Source organism: Trachurus japonicus, chromosome 3 (assembly GCF_045865225.1).
Source record: "Trachurus japonicus isolate A0001 chromosome 3, Traja_1.0".
NCBI lineage: Eukaryota > Metazoa > Chordata > Actinopteri > Carangiformes > Carangidae > Trachurus > Trachurus japonicus.
Window position 1 is genome coordinate 38,537,135 of NC_140909.1, and position 21,089 is coordinate 38,558,223.

The window sequence follows — 21,089 nt, forward strand, 5'->3', positions numbered from 1 at the left end:
GTATCTCTAAAACAGACTGGGAGGTAGAGCCTTCAGTGACCGGGCTCCTTTACTGTGGAACCAGCTCTCTCCATGGGTCAAAGAGGCAGACACTCTAACTACATTTAAGTCTAGACTTAAGACCTTCCTCTATGACAGGGCTTTTAGTTAGGGCTGGTTCAGGTAGCTCTGAACCATTTTATAGCTACACAGCTACAGTATAGGCTTAGACTGCTGGGGGACATCATCACGTTACATGAAGCCCTCTCCTCTCCTCTCTTTTTGTGTTGTCATTTGGCCTTGGTCTTACACCCTCTCTGTGTTTTCCACAGATTTCTCTAGAGCTCCACCTGCAGCGCCTCCTTTCCTCTGCCCCTACACCAACCAGCCTGCCCATCAGTACTCCTGCTCTCCTGTGGATGGAGTGTCACTCACCTCAGATGCTTTTGAAGGAGCTTCAACATGTCTGCTTTCTGAGTCCCAAACTGTACCTACTAAGAATGGCTTTCACAGCGAAACACAGCCTGCTTTCTAGTGCAAAGGATAGTACTAAGACACAGACATGCTGGGTGCTAGGTTTTTACAAATGTTGAACAATTAATAAATGAATTTGGAATTTATATTACCTCCAGAACCTCCATTGGCTCACAACTCCTTATCACATTCAGTTCAAAGTCCTTCTCCTCACCTTCAAAGCCCTCCAGAACCAGGCCCCATCCTATCTCACTGACCTTGTTGGACCATCACACCCCTCCCACTGCCTCCGCTCCTCCTCCCAGTACCAAGCACAAAACCTGGGGTTTGAACTCTCTCCCCCAATACATCCGTGACTGTACAGACTGAAATGCTCTCAAATATTTGCTCAAAAGCCACTTTTTCAAACTTGCTTTTAATCCCCAAGTGTAATAAGCTTCTGTGTTTCATTGTTCATGTGTTGATCATCTTTGTTGTACTTATTTCATGTATTCTTTTATCTTGTTTGTTTTACTATGTAAAGGCGACTAAATAAATAGAATGTATTATTATTTTTATTAATCAGTGATTGACACAGTGCTTCAGACAAGAAGGTCATGAGGTCAGCATAAACAATCATAGGGTCATACCCATCTACTTCAGAGTTGGCACAACAATGCTGTTTGTCAAGTGCAGAAGCATCATTAGAGACTCCTCTGACCTTTTGAACAGCCTCTCCCAACTCCTTCCATCTGATCAGAGATATTGCAGTCGGAGACGCAGTACTGTAAGACTCAAGTCACAGTATGTAAAGTGTCTGATGACAATAAAGAGAACCTTGACTTTAACCATAACACATCCTAACTTAATTCTTCTGTAGCAAAAGAGTTCCAGACACGCACCACACAGTTGAAAGCATGACAAGATATCTGATACAGTATGTGTGGACAATTGTAAAAAAAAAAAAAAAAAAAAAAGAAGTAAGAAATCCAATGCATTTTGAGTGTACAGCAATATGAACAAAGGCTCCCGCACACTGTCTTCACTGGTATAGGTTTATTAAACAATATTTCGGTCCTGAGACCATCAGGTTCACAAGAACGGTCTCAGGACCGAAATGCTGTTTAATGAACCTATGCCAGTGAAGACAGTGTGCGGGAGCCTTTGTTCATGTTTCTCGACCACACAGGTCTTCTCCGACGCACCTGTCCCGGTGTGCACGAGTTTCAGCTCAGCTTTGAGTGTACAGCAATAAAGTTAACTTAAGTTGTAAGTTGTAGTAGGGTGCATTGATTCATTTTCATATGTAAACACTGCCTTTTAATTTACTGGATGATGATAAGAGAAGAGATGGTTATTCTTTGTCCAGTGCCCAGATGAAACATGCACAGTAGCTCATACGGGTCATAAAAATCAAAGTCATCATAAATCATTGTGGTATTTTTGTTGTTTGTATTCATCAGTGACGGTGTACACAACATGGCCTAATTCTGTCAGTAAAGCAATGCAACAGTTCTCGAAGATGAGATCATTTTACTTGTGCAATTGTCTCCTTTCTTGCCACACCCAAAATCCTATCATAATGCTAAATGTCTCCAATAATTGGAGGGTGCTATAAAATATCCACTAACCTAAAGAAATAGTGTGTTGTAGGATGGGTACATACTGCTATGAATCATGGGTGGTAATTAAATGAAATAAACTGATGTATAAATGTATTACGATAAGTGACAAGATGCTAAGAAATTTGAATAAGTCTGTTATACAGCCTCTCCAGTGCAGGTCAGTGAGGTTAGGACTGAGCAAAGTTTCATGCTTCATAGTTGTAAAAAAACAAACAAAAAAACCCCGTCAGTACAGTGCAGTTAACAAACACATCAGAGTCAGGTTCTGAGTTCCATTTAATTCATGAACACAATGCATCAAAACAATAGAAAGTAACTAATTTCCAAAAACAAGAAGAAGAAAAAAAGAAAGATTCAGAAAGTGCCCCTGATGACTTGCATTGCTTCTGACAGCCAGGAGGGGTGTGATGGTCCAACAAGGTCAGTGAGATAGGATGGGGCCTGGTTCTGGAGGGCTTTGAAGGTGAGGAGAAGGACTTTGAACTGAATGTGATATGGAGTTATGAGTTGGAGTTGTGAGCCAATGGAGGTTCTGGAGGTAATATAAATTCCAAATTCATTTATTAATTGTTCAACATTTGTAAAAACCTAGCACCCAGCATGTCTGTGTCTTAGTACTATCCTTTGCACTAGAAAGCAGGCTGTGTTTCGCTGTGAAAGCCATTCTTAGTAGGTACAGTTTGGGACTCAGAAAGCAGACATGTTGAAGCTCCTTCAAAAGCATCTGAGGTGAGTGACACTCCATCCACAGGAGAGCAGGAGTACTGATGGGCAGGCTGGTTGGTGTAGGGGCAGAGGAAAGGAGGCGCTGCAGGTGGAGCTCTAGAGAAATCTGTGGAAAACACAGAGAGGGTGTAAGACCAAGGCCAAATGACAACACAAAAAGAGAGGAGAGGAGAGGGCTTCATGTAACGTGATGATGTCCCCCAGCAGTCTAAGCCTATATAGCTGTGTAGCTATAAAATGGTTCAGAGCTACCTGAACCAGCCCTAACTAAAAGCCCTGTCATAGAGGAAGGTCTTAAGTCTAGACTTAAATGTAGTTAGAGTGTCTGCCTCTTTGACCCATGGAGAGAGCTGGTTCCACAGTAAAGGAGCCCGGTAACTGAAGGCTCTACCTCCCAGTCTGTTTTTAGAGATACTGGGAGTCACTAATAGACCTGCATTCAGGGAGCGGAGTGCTCTGGTAGGACAGTAAGGAATGATGAGGTCTTTCAGACTGTGTATACACAACTCAAAATACTGTAGTATTGTGCCAGGCCTGTGTGGAGCTGGCATGGCGCTATAACGCTGCCACACAAATGCACCACATCAAAGAAGAAGACAAAAAGCTTCCCCACTGAATTCAAACTTTAAACATTATAAATTGATGAAATGATGACAGGGAGTCGTGTCCGTGAAAATGTGATGATCAAAATGCCCTAAATGTGTCTAAATGATGGAGTCTACTCACTGGTTACTCTCAACTTACCAGCTGTTTTCAAGCTGATCCTGGTGCTGTCATAGGATGAGATCATGCATCAGCTCAAGGTGGACCCACATCTGCCAAATAGAGACACACGTGACATTTCATATTTCATTTAGATGTAGTTTAGACTGCTCTGTAGTCTGCGTGGATAAACATGATGCTGGTAATAAATTACACATTTGTGAACACAACTAGCGTTTAATAAATAAAAAACCCGTATTTATTCACTTCTACCATAAATGAGGACATTTCTCACAGACTTAGAGAAGAAAATATTCAAATGAGCTGAAGAGCTGATAATAATAAAAGACGTAACGTTACGTTAGCATCCAACAGCTGTTTATTAGCTACAACCGCTAGCTAGTTTACCTGTAAACAATTAGCATTGCTAGCGTTGATTATCTTCCGGAGCTAACCGTTAGCTACAGGTCAACAATTTAAACACTGGCTGGAGAAGTTAGGTCGAAAAAATTAAGAACAACATAACGTGTGACCTACTTAATGAGTGAAGCAGTGATGAAGTCAACCACAACAGAGTTTGACTCACTCACCTCACGTCGTTGACAGCATCTCAGTGCGATCCGGTGCCCTTATTGTGAAAATCCCCAGGGATCCTGACAGTTGTGTGGGGGAAGTAGCCGAAATATCGCTTTATATCATTTATGAAATGGTAATCGTTTAGGCGATTTGTTGTGAGTTTGTATTTAATTCGTTTCAGGTTTTTATTTTATTTTAAATTGTCCGGCGCTGTAGCCAACATGCTTCAAAACGCGGAGCTTTTATTTTGAAGGCTGGTTCCGGCTCTCGACTTCCTTTTTCAATTTTCATTGTACAAGTTGGAGAAAGGAACAAGCGGGCACGTCGGTGCGCTGAATTGCGTTGTACGTCTTACGTCAATGAAATAGGAAATACCCCTAAAAACGACATTTCTCATGGTTCGAAGTGAACAACGCAATTGAATTATACTTCGTACACGGACCCCAAACAAGGCATATGATGCATTTATTTCCATCTTTATGTTATTGTATGACAAACATTGTCCTCTGCAACGACAGAAAAAATTTAAATATGAAGAGAAGCCGTGGATTACTAAAGGTTTAGACAATGCCTGTAAAAAGAAAAATGTACTGTGTAAACAATTTTTGAAATGTAGAACTAAGGAAGCAGAAAATAAATATAAAAAATATAAAAATGAATTAATTACAATTATGAGATCAAATAAGAAGGATTATTATAATAAACTGTTGGAATTACATAAAAGCAATACACAAGGGACATGGAAAGTATTAAACAACATAATTAATAAAAGTAAAAATAAGTCTGATTGTCCAAATTATTTTGTTGATAAAAATAATCAACAAAATATAAGTACATCCAAGGACACTGCTAATGGATTCAACGATTATTTTATAAATGTTGGCCATAACTTGGCCAAACATATTGCTGACCCGATAATTAAAGACGATGTCAGTGAAAAAAATATTGATATCAACCGTAATACTATATTTTTAACAAAAGTGGAAGAAAATGAATTGATTGATATAGTAAATAAATTCAAGAACAAAAAATCAACCGATCTTAATGATATTGATATGAGCTTAATAAAAAGTACTATTTTATTTACAGCCAAACCACTCATATCTGCAACCAATCACTACAAACAGGCATATTTCCTAATAAAATGAAAACGGCTAAGGTTATTCCCATCTTCAAAACTGGTAATAAGCATGACTTCTGCAATTACCGGCCAATCTCACTGCTTCCTCAGTTCTCCAAAATACTTGAAACACTCTTTTCATGCAGACTGGAGGATTTCATAGAAAAACAACACATTTTGAGTGACCAACAATATGGCTTTAGATCAAATCGGTCAACTACAATGGCAGTTATGGAACTCATTGACAAAATCTCTACAAACACTGATAATAAAGAATAAGTCATGGATAAAAAACTACTTGGACGATCGATACCAATATGTCCAGATTGATAATGAACGGTCCGAATTGAGAAGAGTCACATGCGGGGTCCCTCAAGGTTCCGTATTGGGCCCGAAACTCTTTATACTGTATATAAATGATATCTGTAAGGTTTCTTGTGAATTTAAATGTGTTTTATTTGCGGACGATACCAATTAATTTTGTTCTGGCCAACACTTGGGACACCTTCTGAATACAGTGGAAACTGAACTTAAAAAAATAAAAGATGGTTTGATGTGAACAAGTTATCTCTGAACATAAGCAAAACAAAATTTATTATTTTTGGAAACCGTCCAATAAATCAAAGAGTGCAAATTACCATTGACAATGTGGAAGTGGAAAGAGTTTTTGATAATAAGTTCCTTGGAGTGGTTATTGATCATAAGCTGTGCTGGAAGCCACATATCAACTTCTTAAAGAATAAAATATCAAAAACCATGGCAATTCTATATAAATGTAAAAATATCTTAATAACAAATTCTTTAAAAATTTTGTATCAATCCCTAATAAAACCATACATAACTTATTGTATAGAAGTGTGGGGACACACATTCAAGTCAATCACCAAACCAATTTTTTTACTTCAAAAAAAAAGCAATGCGACTTATAAACAAAGTCGACTATAGGCATCCAACTAATCAATTATTTATTAATTCTAATGAACTCAAATTCAAACAACTGGTGGATTTCAAAACTGCACAGCTTATGTTCAAAATTAACAACAACTTGCTGCCCGACTGTATTCAGAAAATGTTTAATCTAAGACAAAACCATTACAATCTCAGAGGGGTATGTATATTTAGAAAGTTAAAAACCAGAACCAACACCAAATTACAATGCATTATGGTAACAGCTGTTAATTTATGGAACAAATTGGAGAATGACTTAAAAACATGCAATACCATAATCTTATTTTAAAAAGTACTTAAAAACAGGATGATTAATTTATATAAGTTAGAGTAATGAGTGGTGACACATGCTATACTGCTGCTATTTTTGTTCTGTTTTCTGTATGTTTGATTGTCTTCTTTTTTTCCTCTTTTTTTTGAGGAGGAAGGAAGTAGGGGTGGAAGAAGGGAAAGGAGAGGAGGAAGGAAGGGAAAGGAAAGGAAGAAGAAAGGGAAATCAAATCAAGCAGCTTCTCTCTTTTCACTGTTTTGTGATTGCTTATTTCCTTTATTAATAAATAACAAATTGTACATTTTAATTTTTTTTTTTTTTTTTTAATTAACCAGAGTTGTAACAGGGTAGGCGTAATAAGCTATGCTTCAGCCTATGCCTTTTCGGTCCAAATTTTCTTTTTCTGTTTACTTATTGTTTATTCAGATTGATGTTACTTTTCTTTATTTCCTTTTTTCTTTCTGGTTTGTTACTTTTCTTTTAATGACATGTATTGATCGAAATAAACTAAACTAAACTAAACTAAAAAACTAAACTAAACTAAACATAAGCAACAAGGATGTTAACTGTACTGTCTCAACAAGCTATTATTACAAGGTTTACAACATGACAGACAACCTAGGCTGTGTGTGTAAGAAAGAGAGGGAGGGAGAGAGAGAGAGAGAGTACTTTCAGAGTTGCTAACTGTTAGCTACTGTAGCTCAGGCGTTCGTCTCCCGTCTCTTTTTGATTTGATTTGATTTGATTTTTATTTGTCTCAAACAAGCACATCAAAAGACAAACAATCTATGTAACAAGAAACAAAACAATAATGATAGGCTACTGTGCAAGTTTGAGAAGGGGCTGAAGGAAGCAAAGCTTATCAAGTTCAGCCCCCCCTTACATTGTGATTCATGTCATACAGTACATCTGTAGTTCCATACAATTCAGAAGATTAAAAACATATTGCTTTAATATGAAATAAGACCATGATTATAAATAACGTAACTTTTAACGTACTCTTAACTCTTAACGTAACTTTACTATGTAGGAACAAACTGCGCATGCGCAAACAGCCACATACACACCGTACTGCCACACAGACAAAAGGATAGAAGAGACAGCTATGAGATGGTCAAACTCAGGGTCTGGAACATATTCTGCAGGGATCTGTGGAATCACCAGGAACTATGAAGCCAGCCAACGTCATATCCTGACTGCCCATGCCAAAGGAGAGTATGTGGAAGAGATTTGGAAAATGACAAGCAACCGGGATGAACATACTGTACAGAGAAGCAGCAAAGAGATCTAAGACCACGTTGAGTTGACTAAATTTGAATGTTTGATAATTTGGAGACATCTTCAGGTTGTAGTAGTTTGAGCCCAGGTCAGGGCAGGCTGTTATGGCGCATTTCCACTAGCACGGCTCAGCTCGATACTTTTTGAGAGTAAGTAATTTTGTTATGGTCAGGACTTACTGATCAATAAAATTCATATGGCAAGTTGCAACAGTGACACAACCAAAGAATTAGCCAAAAATAAAAAACTTTATAGTGTTGAAAGCCAATGTATATCACACACAGCACAGCCAGCCTTTATGGTAACAGCTCAGTCAATTTAAATGTATCAAATCCAACTTGTTAATCCAGTGGTGGGAAGACAGATGCTTGGAGGGATATCCCTAACTAAAGGGGGGTACACACTACAGGATAATCGGGACAGTTTTTGTCCCGATGTCCCCCTTACGTTCAAAGCCAGCAAAGGCCCGATTATCTGATGTGTGCAAACATGCTTTTGAAACCGTAAGTTACAGCTTCAAGTCACAACTACGACTCAGGTAACCCGTAGCTCGTGTTTTTACCGTCCTGTTGTCTGTGAAAGTTCCCTATAACGGCCACTCGTTACTTCCGACCCGTGAACTCGTACCAGATCGAACTGGTATGACTTCACAGGAAGGAAAAACACAAAGTACGAGTTTCCGTGAACACACCATGAGTTAGCAGCCCCCGCCCTTGTCAGGCATCAATTGGTCCTCGTGCTACGTCACCACATTCACGCGCATCCCTTGGCTGCACACACAGCCCTTCATGCCGTTCTCTCTCCTCATTGGATAACACTTGTATCCCACAAGGAAAATTTTCTCCTCGGGTTACAGCAGAGCAGAGTGACGGAGAGACTCGTGTTTAGGCTGAAATACTTCATGTAAGTGATTGCTGACGGAAAATAGGACTATTTAGGACTTATATTAACAAAAACATTCCACTGATATCTGCTTTAATGCTGCCTGTTAATGTTCGGATGCTGCTGCCAAACTCCTGCTCCTCGGGCGAGGCAAACGGAGCGAAGGCAAATACGTCTGAGGAGTTTTTTTGGTAAATTGCCTAAATAAATTGTAGCTAACATGCTAATTAGCTTCCTCACATGCTAATTAGCTTCCTCTTCTTCTCTGGCAAAACACGACCGCATTGCATTGTGGGATACGGGAGTAGAAAGTAGTGTACATCGCTTGTTCACTCAATTTCGCGGTGCATTGTGGGTGTTTTGTCATCCACTACATAGTGGATGAAATTAATCGCAGAGAATTCGAACAACACTACAAAATGGCGAACACACTATATAGTGCACTACATCCGTGATAGGGGGTGATTTCGAACACAGCCGTGGTGTCTGATTTTCCTGTGCTCTGGGGTGTGTTATGAGTGATTTTGTCCGGTGATCCAATCGAATCTCAGAATCTGTTTTTAGTTTTGAACAACCCATTTCCAAGATTTGATCCCACCCAAAATTAAATCTGATTACTTTTGAAGGACTGGGCCACAAATCACATTATGACCATCATTCATAATTTTTTTTTTTTTTTAAAGGTGTGTTTATAAAAATGTGAGTAAAGAGGAAGTATTCAAAAACAAAATGTGAGTAAAGGCACTTTGTGAGCTTCCACCTGTGTGTATCTGTTTCCCAGGCAGGCCAGGGAAATTGTTCTGAAGTACGAGGGCCGACTGACCAGAACCAGAGGCTACCAGACTGCAGGAGCTGATGTACGTAACTGTTCACTCTCACATCCTTTTTGTGATGGCTAAATGAGTTGTTCCAGGGAGAGGGTTAGGGTTAGGGGAAAACCAACCTTGCAAATTAATCTGTAATCTCTTGTTAATGTTACCCACCTCGGGGTTACATGCTGTCATTCTGACATCCCACCATTTAGACATTTCACCATTCCGACATGCGAACGTCCCACCATTCCGACAATGCTTTCAATATAAGGAAATGTGCGTTACTCAACAGGTGACTCCCTTCTGTAAGACATGCTGATAGAGGAATACCCACATTGTTGTGCGTTATAACGCACAGAGCGCAGACTAGTCTGCCTGTCTAGCCTCTACCTGGTCTTTTTACTAAACTTAACCAACTCCTTTCATCATTGCCTAAGCCCAACCAGTGCAATCTTTTTGGGGAAAAAATACCGTAATTCCGACCATAGGAGGCAAAAATTGTCAGATATGATGGGACATTTGATAGAAAATTAAGTGTTGCCATTTAGACAATTAGAGCCCTATGTCAGACTGGTGGGATGTCTGAATGGCGGTTGCCCCCCCACCTCGGTTGACATTGCTCCACAGATTGTCTGTGAGCTTGTAACTGGCAGTGTCAGTCTGAATCTGTTGTTAATGACACTTGCAATAGTTCATAGCTGTTAAAAAAAACAGTTTGTAGTCCACTATTAAAATTTTGTGTAATTTTTCAAATGTTAACCTTACACCACAATTAGTTACTTTGGTTACTTGTAGCCTGTTTTAACTTGTATTATCCCACTGCCCAGAGGCCTGATGAAGCTGAAACGTACAGTAGAGCTCTAGTGACTAAACTCCAAACTAGGGCGCATTCACACTGTCCTCCTTTGGTCCGCTTTAAACGGACCAGAGTTCGTTTGCTCGGATAGTCCGGTTCGTTTGGGCAGGTGTGAAAGCTCATACGAACTCTGGTGCGGATCAAACAAACGAACTCTGGTCCGCTTGAAAACGGGGGTCTCGGTCCGTTTGCAAGTGAACCCTGGTTCGGTTCGTATGCAGTGTGAAAGCTCAGCGGACTAAACACCATAGGCGGCCTTACCTATGTTTCAACCGTTATCATACACACACACAGGCCTACATCCACCACACACACAAACAGCTCTGTCCACCGTGCGGTCACACACTCGACCCCTGATCCGCTCTACAACCACTGATGCGCGTATCATGCCACACCGCGACACTGTAGCCTACTAATCGCTCCTAATTAACAATAACGGCAGGAAATATCAATAACAACGTAGGCTATTACCTTTGAAAACGGCCCGCAAACTATCAATAGACCCTCGTTTTCCTTCTCCCAGTATTATTCCTTTTCTCTTAGCGTTTCTAATGTCCTTTTGTTTTTCCTGCTTTCCTCCTGACGTGCGCCCATTTGCGTAACCTGATGATTGACGTCTGTCAATCACTTTCCTCCTCTTTTCTTTTTTTCCTCGGGTTAAAATGCCTCCAAACAGGCGATCTATGAGTACGTCCTAACTTAACAGAGAAATAAAACACAGCGAGAGCACAACTAAAATGTGATATTATTCGCAGCTTATTTACAGATTTTACTAATGGAGGAGACAGCTGTCTGTCTGCTGCTCTAGCACCGCAGCACCGACAGGACCAGCACCTGTACGTCTGTCTGTCTGTCTGTCTGTCCACATGTCTCGTCCTTTCCTTGTCCGTGGTGCTGAAATAACGCGGAGCACTTTGCTCTCATTACTTTTGTTGCCAATTTAAATTCAGAATATTGTTAAAGCCTGTAGTTTGTCTGAAAATGTACATGATTTTGCTTTTTGATGAAAGTCCTCGTTTTTTCTGCTAAGTCCTGGTTTCTTGCCCTGATAGTGATTTTAACACTCAATGTGTTGTGCGTACCTGGGATGCATGGATAGTGCGTTTACTGCGTCCTTTCAGGGTTTAAAGCATCAGCGACACATGGGCACATGGCTGGAAAATCATTTGATGTTTAACAGGGCAGGGCCTCATATGAAATATTGAAACGGCCCCCAGCTGTCTAAGGCCGCCACTGCTAAACACATACGTAATGCATAGGTTATTTTATTGTTAGGTTACATATCTTGTCCGCCGTCTGTGTAGCAACAACGCCAACAACTCGACATCTCTCATCAGTCTCCGTCTTTTCCTCTGGTACCGTTTCTCCGTCCTCAGTGCAGTAGTAAGAGCGAAATGCGCTCTGCTTCGCTGCCTTACATGGTGGTCGTACAGCACGGCTTGCTGAGCCAAGTGCAATTGGTACATAAAAAAAAGAAACAACATCCCCCAAACAGCCAACTTCACATGCTGCTCCATGTTTACTGTTACCCAGCAGGTCTGTCAGTCGCGAGCGGAGTGACGTCGACTTTTGACGCTCAGAATGTTTGGTGCGCTTGGGGCGCAAGTTTGGTGCGGTTCAGAAGTTGCAGTGTGAACGCGGAACCGAACCAAGTGATAATGCAACAATGTTGCAACTTTCAGCCCCCCAAGCGAACTCGAGTCCACTTGGTTAGGTGTGAAAGCAACCTTAGAGTTTGAGCCAGAGGATTCTTGTGAAATTGATGTAACGAGTGTATGATTAGCCAAGTTGGATGGGTTATGGTAATTATTAGGTTACCCCTTGGTGAGGTTAGGTGAAATTGTATTAGACTGCAGATATCAGGAGAAATGTTTTATACCAATAGATGTTAAAGAGGAACTATGCAGGATTTTTACCATAACTATGCTACATTTTTACCTTAATGAAACAGCTTTGGAGAAATTGTAATGGTTAAATAAATGACTTGTAAGTTGTTCCAGGGAGAATGGAGGCTCTCTGCCTTCCACCTAGCGTCTCTTGGCTGAAAACCAACCTTGTAAGATCAGAGCCTCCGACCCAGCTCTCGTCTCTGCAGCACCGCGACACAAACATAAACCGTAACCTGTAGTCTCTCATTTATAACATTTAAGACTACACAAATATACACATGATATAAAATGTTAGACATCGGCTTTCTCGCCGGTTTCGTTGAGAACAAATGCACATGGCCAGGAGAAGGGTTAGCAAAAGAGAAGATACCGGACTTGCATAGTTCCCCTTTATCAAGGTCAAGGTTTGATCATGTGGAGGCTGAGCGATGCTTTGAGAGAGTCCAAAAGAAGAATGAGTGACCATCATTCAGTCCAGGAACTATGAACTCAGTCACACTGATGGCACTGCTCTGGTTGGACAGTTTGTGCTGAAAGGATAAAGACCAGAGCCTGTAGAGCAGGGACAGGCTCATTTGGACTTTGGACATTAGCTGCTGCTGTTGGAACAGTTTAAACACGGCCTGCTCAAGGTCATGCAGACCTACCCGGGTGTTATCAGCAGCCTGAGCTGTTTTAAACGATGTCCTCATTCACAAGGATTCATGGTGTGATGAGTTCAGTAGTCAGGATAAAAGGACAGGGGAATTTGAGAAACAGCTCTGAGGACAATAGCTGTGTTTGGTGTCTATTAGTGACCACAAACCTCTCCATTCCAAGGAGACCTCATCTGTCATTAGTGTCGTAAACCTGCTCACATTAAATCTGAACTAAGAGCCAAAGCTGGACATTGTGCAGTTTGTGATCTCATTGTTTTAAACATGAGGACAGTAGTGTCTGAATTACCGGTGGAGGGTTCTACCTTACTTCTATGAATTGGGTCGTGACAGAAGAGGAGAGGCAATGAGGTTTTGTTCACCATTGTGGACATTTCAAAAGCTTTAAGGTCAGAACTACCAAAGAGAAACTAGGAACAGTGACCAAGTGGTGAGTCATGGTGCATTCCAGTTGAACTCGGAGTAGTCGGAATTTCCGAGCCCCGAGTCTACTTCAGATCCAACTTCATGGGGCGTTTCTGAAGTCGGATCTGAAATCCCACCAGCCCTGACATTAGAATTCATGATGGCTGATAGCCAGGTAAACAGTGGTGAACACTCGTAATTGTCTCACATTAAAGTCAGCCAAAAATTTTTTTTTTTTTTTTTACATATTATTCGCATTGAAAATCACACAACTACAAGTATGAAATCATTGTATTTTCATTTTTGTTTCATTAGTCGTCGATTTTTCCGACTTCCATGTTTTTCAACTGGACTGACTTCCAGTGTTAATGGAGTGGAACCATTTCATATCATTTTCATTTAATTTTTATTTTGTTTCATCCATAGACATTTTCAATTTATACATGGACAAAATAATGATTTGTTTGTAATTTGCACATTCCATTTCCATGCAAGGATCAGTATGAAGAAAACTTATTTTTCCTGCCTCTTAATCAATTCATTCTGAAATTATAAATAGACGGCCAAGATGCCAATTTACTTATGAATATCCTAAACAACAAAAGGAAAACACAAACAACTCAATGATGGCCAATGCCTTCTTATTAAAAAGTCAATAAAAAAATCATAACCATTGAAACCACTCCCCCATTCTGTTCCCTTCCTACATCCTTCCTTCTTTCCTTCCTTCCTTTCTCCCTTCCTTCTTTCCACAATCCCTTCCTTCCTTCCTTCCTTCCTTCCTTCCTACCTCTCGTCCTCTTTTGACCCAACTGATCAGATCTGTTCCTTCCCTCCATCTTTATTTCCTTCTTTTTTCCCTTCCTTCTTTCCTCCCTTCTTTCCCTTCTTCCTTCCTTGTTCCCTCCCTCCATCTTTCTTTCCTTCCTTTTTCCCTTCCTTCTTTCCACAATCCTTCCTTCCTTCCCTTCGTCCTTAATTCTTCCTTCCTTTTTGACCCAATCTGTTCCCTCTCTCCATCTATATTTCCTTCATTTTCCCTTCCTTCTTTCCCTTTGTCCTTCCTTCCTTCTTTCCCTTCATCCTTCCTGCCTTCCTTCCTACCTTTCTTCCTTCTTTCCCTTTGTCCTTCCTTCCTTGACCCAGGAGGACAACAGGAGGGTTAAACTGATAGAAGCGAATCAGTGGGTAACTTCCTCATTCTTGCAACTTTAGAATATTTCTTGCATTCGGATTTTGTAGATCTATTGAGCTGATGGTTGTGTCCTGTCAGAGGGTGATCGTGACACAACGTCACATGAACTCATGTCTCCCGAGTCTCCAGCAGCAACAGACATAGATTGTATATGTGTTTTTATATGCAACAGTGTGAGGACGGACGAGCAGAGAATTGTGTTTGTAACAATGCTGCTGCAGAAAGGAAGTGAAATAACAAAGACTGCTGCAGCTGACCTGAGATCCCATCAGTGAAATATGTGCTGGTACTGTACAGCTAGAACTCTAATGAATCAGTCTGACTGTATGCTGAGAGGAGCTCGCTGCACTGCAGTAACACCATCAGGGCCAGAATAATAAAACATGGTGGATATATTTTGTCCAGGCTGCTGAGTTCTGATTCCAACAAAGCTTCCTCCTCCTGTATAAGTCCAGCACACACCTACCGATCCTGTGTTACACACACACACACACACACACACACACACACACACACACACACACACACACACACACATGTACAGAGAGAGAGAGAGAGAGAGCTGTGCAGCCACAGCACAGCAGCATGAGTGGATTTATAGCCTGTTGTTATAGCTCAGTTTAATTAAAATGTTCAGGCTGCTCATGCACCATTAGAATAAATTGACTTTAATCAAGCAGCGTGATGATGATGATGATGTATTAATTCTGCTGTTTGGCTCCCAGTTAATTGAAAATGGGAATCATTGGTCCAGATTATTTTGATTGATAATCATCGTCTCACTCACATCATAAGGTGTGAAAAGCTTCAGTCACGATGTCTGTAGATAACAGCAACAAGATTATTCTGTTAAACAGTTTTAATACAGAATGTAATAAAAAAAAGAACTTTAACTAAAACCCTAATTTTAAGACAAAAACATTAGACACCTTACACCCAGGCCATGTTAACATTTTTTTTTCATTTCATTTATTAGTTTATTTGAAATGGGACTCCGCATATTCATGAACATACAAAAACAATTATTTGATTATATGACGGATTTAGCTAGAGAGCTCATTTCCATCCGTAGTCCCATGGTCCACAAACAAATAAAATTACATTTAGACAGAGACAAAACAAATATAGTGCATAACATAGTGCAGTACATCACATAATGGTTGCATTAATCAGGAGGATGGTAAAAAATTAAAGTGCATTTATCTTACCATAGTTGTTGTGAAGTACAATTTGAGATTCATTAAAGTGCGTCAACAGGCAGTATCTGTCATAAAGTGTTTTTAAAGTGCGTCGGGTAAAGTTCCTACAAAAAACTCCTAAAAAAAACCAGCTGTTAAAACTGTTATTTAGACAAGCTTTTAGTTGATGGCTTGGTAATGTTGTTTTAATGGTAGCTATGTTTTTACCTCTCTTTTTTGTTGTATTTATGTTGTGTTATTTTCATTGCCCTATTATGCCACTCTGCACTTTTATTGTAAAGCACTTTGTGATTTTATCTGGAAAAAAGTGCTATAGAATAAAGTTTACTTACTCACTAGACAGCCAAGACAAGAGAATTTGAAGAATTTTTAAAGACCACTGATCATTTTTATAATTTCACTTTAGTAACTAGATTCCTCCAAAAGCGCTTGGATGCAGTAAAGTCACAATTTACCCAGAATTCTTTGTAGGCTATAACAAAAATGACAGTCAATAACTCATCTTGTGCAATAGATGAATTCAGACTCAGTCTATCTGAAGTTTGAATATCTCTGATCTCTAAGTCAAAACCAGACTTAGTGAAACCAGACTCTGGTTGTTCACTAAAACCAGTGATCTACATTTACTTGACAAAGACAGGTACGAGGGAAAAGGCAGAAGCTGCATCTATTGTATTAACCGCCTCTATAACGTACTGCCTCATTTACCCACATGGCTTATAGGCTCTGAACTGTCCCCAGTGACAGGAGGAGCTGCTTTCACTTTGTCCTATGGACTGTAAAGCTGCACCATTAAGACTGTTTAGTTTAAAGCAACATTGCGGAGTTTCAGCTCAGTGCTCCCACCATCTGGTTGAGAAGCGCTATCGTCTGGGGGGGAAAACGAAACTTATCAGCCAGCGCATCCAGCGTCTATTCCCATTAATAAACGACAGTATTTCCCACATGTTTGCAAGGAGACTGTGTGGCGGGTGGTCGGGGGAGGGGGGGAGGGGGTATGTGGGGTGGCGGCGGCGGCGACGACGACCGGAGGAGAACCGTAAGTTTCGCTTTTACCCACCACGTCTCTCTCCGACGCAGAGGGGAGTGGGGGAGGAGGGGGGGCGGTGTTTCGTACCCGTGCAGGGAAGTTACATAGTGCAGTTTCAGCCGACTCGACCCCGCGCAGGCTGCGGCGGCAGCACCATTCATCCTATTAACCATTTTTCTATCACTGCAATGAGTCTGGAAACATTAGGCCGAAAAACTCCGCAATGTTACTTTAATGGGGGAAGTCTGCTGTGACTGGTTTTAGAGGAAGCAGGGGGATAAATACTACTTCACTATGCTTAGAAAAACAAAACAAAACAAAACAAATATTATATTATATTTTAATATATTAATAATTTAGAGACTACACAATAGCCACCAGTTTGTAACAGCTGCAGTATTTATCTGCAACAGGATGCAGTTACATCTACACCTTTTAATAATGCTAATTTCAGTGGTGTGTACAAATATAAATAATGACTGAAAACAGGAATAAGACTGTTTTTAAAGGATAATTCTGCATTTTGGGATAAAAACATTTTCTTTATTTCTGAGAGTGAGATTATAATAAAGGACAGAATCAGTGTGAGTGTCTCCTCTTTAATCCCATTCCATTGTTCCTCTTGTAGCTGCTGAAGAAACTTTCCCGTGTGCTTTACAACATCGTGGTTCTGTTCATCCCCTGGGAAGTGAGGATCAAGAAGATCGAAAGTGAGTTGTGTTTTTTTTCACAGAGGTAATTAAAATAAGCTGTCACTGATAAAACACTTGGGGCTCTACTTTCGTAAACTAGCGCAGGTGCAGCGGATCAGGCCTGCGCCTCGCCTTCGCTTCGCCAACGGGGAGTGGTCAGGAGCAGATTGCGATTTTCCTTCGAAACGCAGCGGAGCGCATCCCGCCTACTTCCCTCCCACCGGCGCAAATGGCATAGAGGGAGGAGAGAAGGCGTGGAGTGGGTTTGACACAGCCGAGTCAGATCTTCACCAGTCAAATGAGCTCCTCACGATTATCTGCTATATTTATGTATTTACTTATTGATTTATTGAGCCGCATCGTCACGCGACCATAACAAATAAAACTGAAAACAAATAAACTATCATCTCTCACAGCAAGTGAGACGGGAGGAAACTGATGTTCTGGTCCGGTCCAAGCTGGCAGTGTCCGGTCGCGCGAACAGACCTCACGGGCTGATGATGCAAAAGTAGTCTGGGAGGGAGGAGGTTATGATGTTTGCTCTGACAGATTGAGAGCTGTTGCCCAGTAAAAAAAAACAAAAAACAAAACACACACACCCCTTTTCCATTAATAAAGACACTCATATTTAGTAACCTATATTTAAACACGTGTGCACAGATCACAACATAACAAACAGCTGTGCGTAACGGAAGTCTCTCTTTTTCTTTTTTCTTTAGAATTTACCTGAGATGGGAGATGTGAATATCTGCTCACTATGATGCCGAGGCTGATTGTGGTTTGCTGTGAGAGATGATAGTTTATTTGTTTTCAGTTTTATTTGTTATGGTCGCGTGACGATGCGGCGCTGGCCCCTAATAAATCAATTAAGTAAATAAATAAATAAATAGCTGATAATCTGCAACGGCACAGTGTGTAGTGTCAACACCTGCTCTTGGGACATCCACGGCTGTCTCAGTCCCTCCCTGGTTTCATCTGTGTTAATTCAGTCAGGCTGAGTTTCCATTACGCAAGCCTTCGATCTGCCATCAGTGTGACGGGACAATCTATATAGATATAGGTGTATGTGCTGATTCAGATACAGTACATAGGGGTTATTGTGATGATTATTATTATTATTATTATTAATAATTGCATTTAAATGTGCCTGGAAGTGTGGAAACCTGCCTGTGGGGTCTTGGTGACGTGTACGCACTGCGTGCTGGGCAGTCAAATTGCCACTGCGCTGGCTGCGCTTCGCCTTGCGCTGAGATTAGACCAGGTTGGAGCTGGCGAGCTTTCGGCGCACTCTCCGCGCGGTCTATCTGCAACAAATTGTCACTGCGCCACGGCGAATCTGTCGACACCTCCCCCTGCTGCGCGACCACTCCCATCTCAGCGCACAGCAGTCTGCCAATTTACCGAATCCGCTGCGCACCTTGTTGCACTGGAGGAAAATGCCACTGCGCCAGCTGCGTCAGGGCTCGCCTCGCTGCGCCCCCCTGAGTTGCGCCAGGAAAGTAGGGCCCTTAGATTTACTTTGTGCAGTGCTGCCACACCGAGCAACGTTAACAAGCCCTGCAACTGTCATCACTGAGCTTCGTGATATATTATCTAAGTTATAGATTACAAAGTTTTTCGGGCGATAAATGTCAAGGCAAGGCATCTTTATTTATATAGCGCATTTCATACCAAGGCAACTCAATATGTTTTAAAGATAAAGACAAAACATTTGAAAAGAACAGCATAAAACAGCATAAAAACAAACATTTTTTTTACCAAAGAAGAATAAAAAAGTAGAATAAAAGAAAATAGATCAAGTTTAAAGTTCTTAAAAAGAGCTCAGCTATAAGCATATTTTGTTTTAAACCTGGATTTAAAAGAGTTTACAGTTGGGGCTGATTTCAGTTCTGCTGGTAGTTTGTTCCAGTTGTGTGCAGCATAACAGCTAAATGCTGCTTCACCATGTCTGGTTTGAACACTGAGCTCCACTATCTGACCTGAGTCAGTAGATCTCAGAGCTCTACTGGGTTTATACTCTAACATGTCATTCATGTATTCTGGACCTAGACCATTCAGTGATTTGTAGACCAGTAGTAGAACATTAAAATCTGTTCTGTAGCTGACTGGGAGCCAGTGTAAGGTCTTAAGAACTGGGGGAATATGATCTGATCTCTTTGTTCTGGTTAAAAATCAAAATAAATAAATATCAAGCTTTTTACATCAGATCTTTCTGTTGGACTCGATGATGAACTGATACACATCTGGTTGGCAAATGTCACTGTGACTTCACAAAACACACTTTTGGCTGGAACTTACAAAGTTATAAACTAGCTATTATGACAACTCAAATGCCTGTAAGGATTAAATGAATATAGAAGATAGAATTGATATTAGTCAGTATTAGTTGTGATATTTTTCTCTCTGTGTTCGAGGTCACTTTGGGTCAGGCGTGGCTTCCTACTTCATCTTCCTGCGCTGGTTGTTTGGGATCAACATCGTCCTCACTATCATGACCGGAGCCTTCATTGTCCTGCCAGAGGTCAGCAAGTCACTCACTCTTCATATTACACTAATGTTCATATACAGTGAATTCAGAAAGTGGGAGGTGAACTGAATATATCTCTATGAGATGAAAATACATGTACAGTATGGTATGCATGTGTGTGTGTGTGTGTGTGTGTGTGTGTGTGTGTGTGTGTGTGTGTGTGTGTGTGTGTGGGGACAGATTGTTATCAGTCACATACACTGCTCAGATTCAATTACAACTGGCTGACTTTCTTCTTTAACAATCTTAAATGATGAATTTCAATTTTTATTTCCAACCTGTAAAACATTTACATTAAAGGTATAATATGTAGGAATTCCCCCGATCTAGCGGTGCGGTTGCATAGCAGAACGTATTCTTGATGTTGCATTCACGTGAAATCGGGCAGACGCCAGACAGACAACAGACGCTGCATGTAACAGGATAAACAAGCGTCTATGTAAACAAGTGGTCGGCCAGCACGAGGCAAAACAATACAGGCGTGACAATATGTTGTCATGGTGATGTGGTATTGTTTACCTGACCCACATTTTACCATCTTTCTCTCGTCGAGTAAAATGACATCCGGTTGGTTTGCCGACGGCCGTCTGCCTGACTGCACCTGAATGCAACATCAGTGCCTCCGTCCTTCCTCACACTACACAGTGGTGACAGTTTTAACAGGCGCTACCTGGAAAACTTTCTCCCCGAGCCGACAGCTCCGCTGAGTTTCTGTGGTTACCTACGGTCACGCTGCCACTTATGTATTTGTAACGACTTGTAACAGCTCATTCTAAGGTACGAGAAAGCTTTCATTTGTATGCGGTTGTGATTCGACTATAGTGAAATACATATGTATGAAAGCAATATTTGATTTTTGCTAATAAAAAGCCAAATAAGTTACATACTGGGGCTTTAACATTCACATTTACATAAACAATGCTTACATTAAGTCCAGACTCCTTTACAGTCACTTCACTACAGCTACTTCAGCTCAGTCAGTTACAGTACAACATGTAGCCAAGAAGAAAAGACAGAGGAGGATGTTGTTGGATTTATGTTTGTCACTGACATGCAGACACAGGCAATTTCCCCAGACATGACATATCATTCCCATCTCTCTCTCTCCCTTCATCACGGTGGGACTAACCTTCCACTGTCTCCTTCCATGCATCCAACCTTTGTCTCACCTCTGCTGACTGAGTAATGGCATCCAATATCAAAGATCATGGATGCTGTGTCTGGTTCATGGGACCAATTCCATGAGGAATGAAACAGAGGCAGAGGGT

General features: G+C 40.9%; 1 protein-coding gene across 1 annotated transcript in view; it reads left to right on the forward strand.

The window, feature by feature from the left end:
* Positions 1-21,089, forward strand: part of tmc3 (transmembrane channel like 3) — a 77,883-nt gene that overhangs the window by 19,323 nt on the left and 37,471 nt on the right. Inside the window, exons 3-5 of the mRNA XM_085772511.1 lie at positions 9,342-9,417; positions 17,231-17,312; positions 19,709-19,815. Of these exons, the coding sequence (XP_085628637.1) occupies positions 9,342-9,417; positions 17,231-17,312; positions 19,709-19,815 (265 nt within the window). The remainder of the gene's footprint in view (positions 1-9,341; positions 9,418-17,230; positions 17,313-19,708; positions 19,816-21,089) is intronic.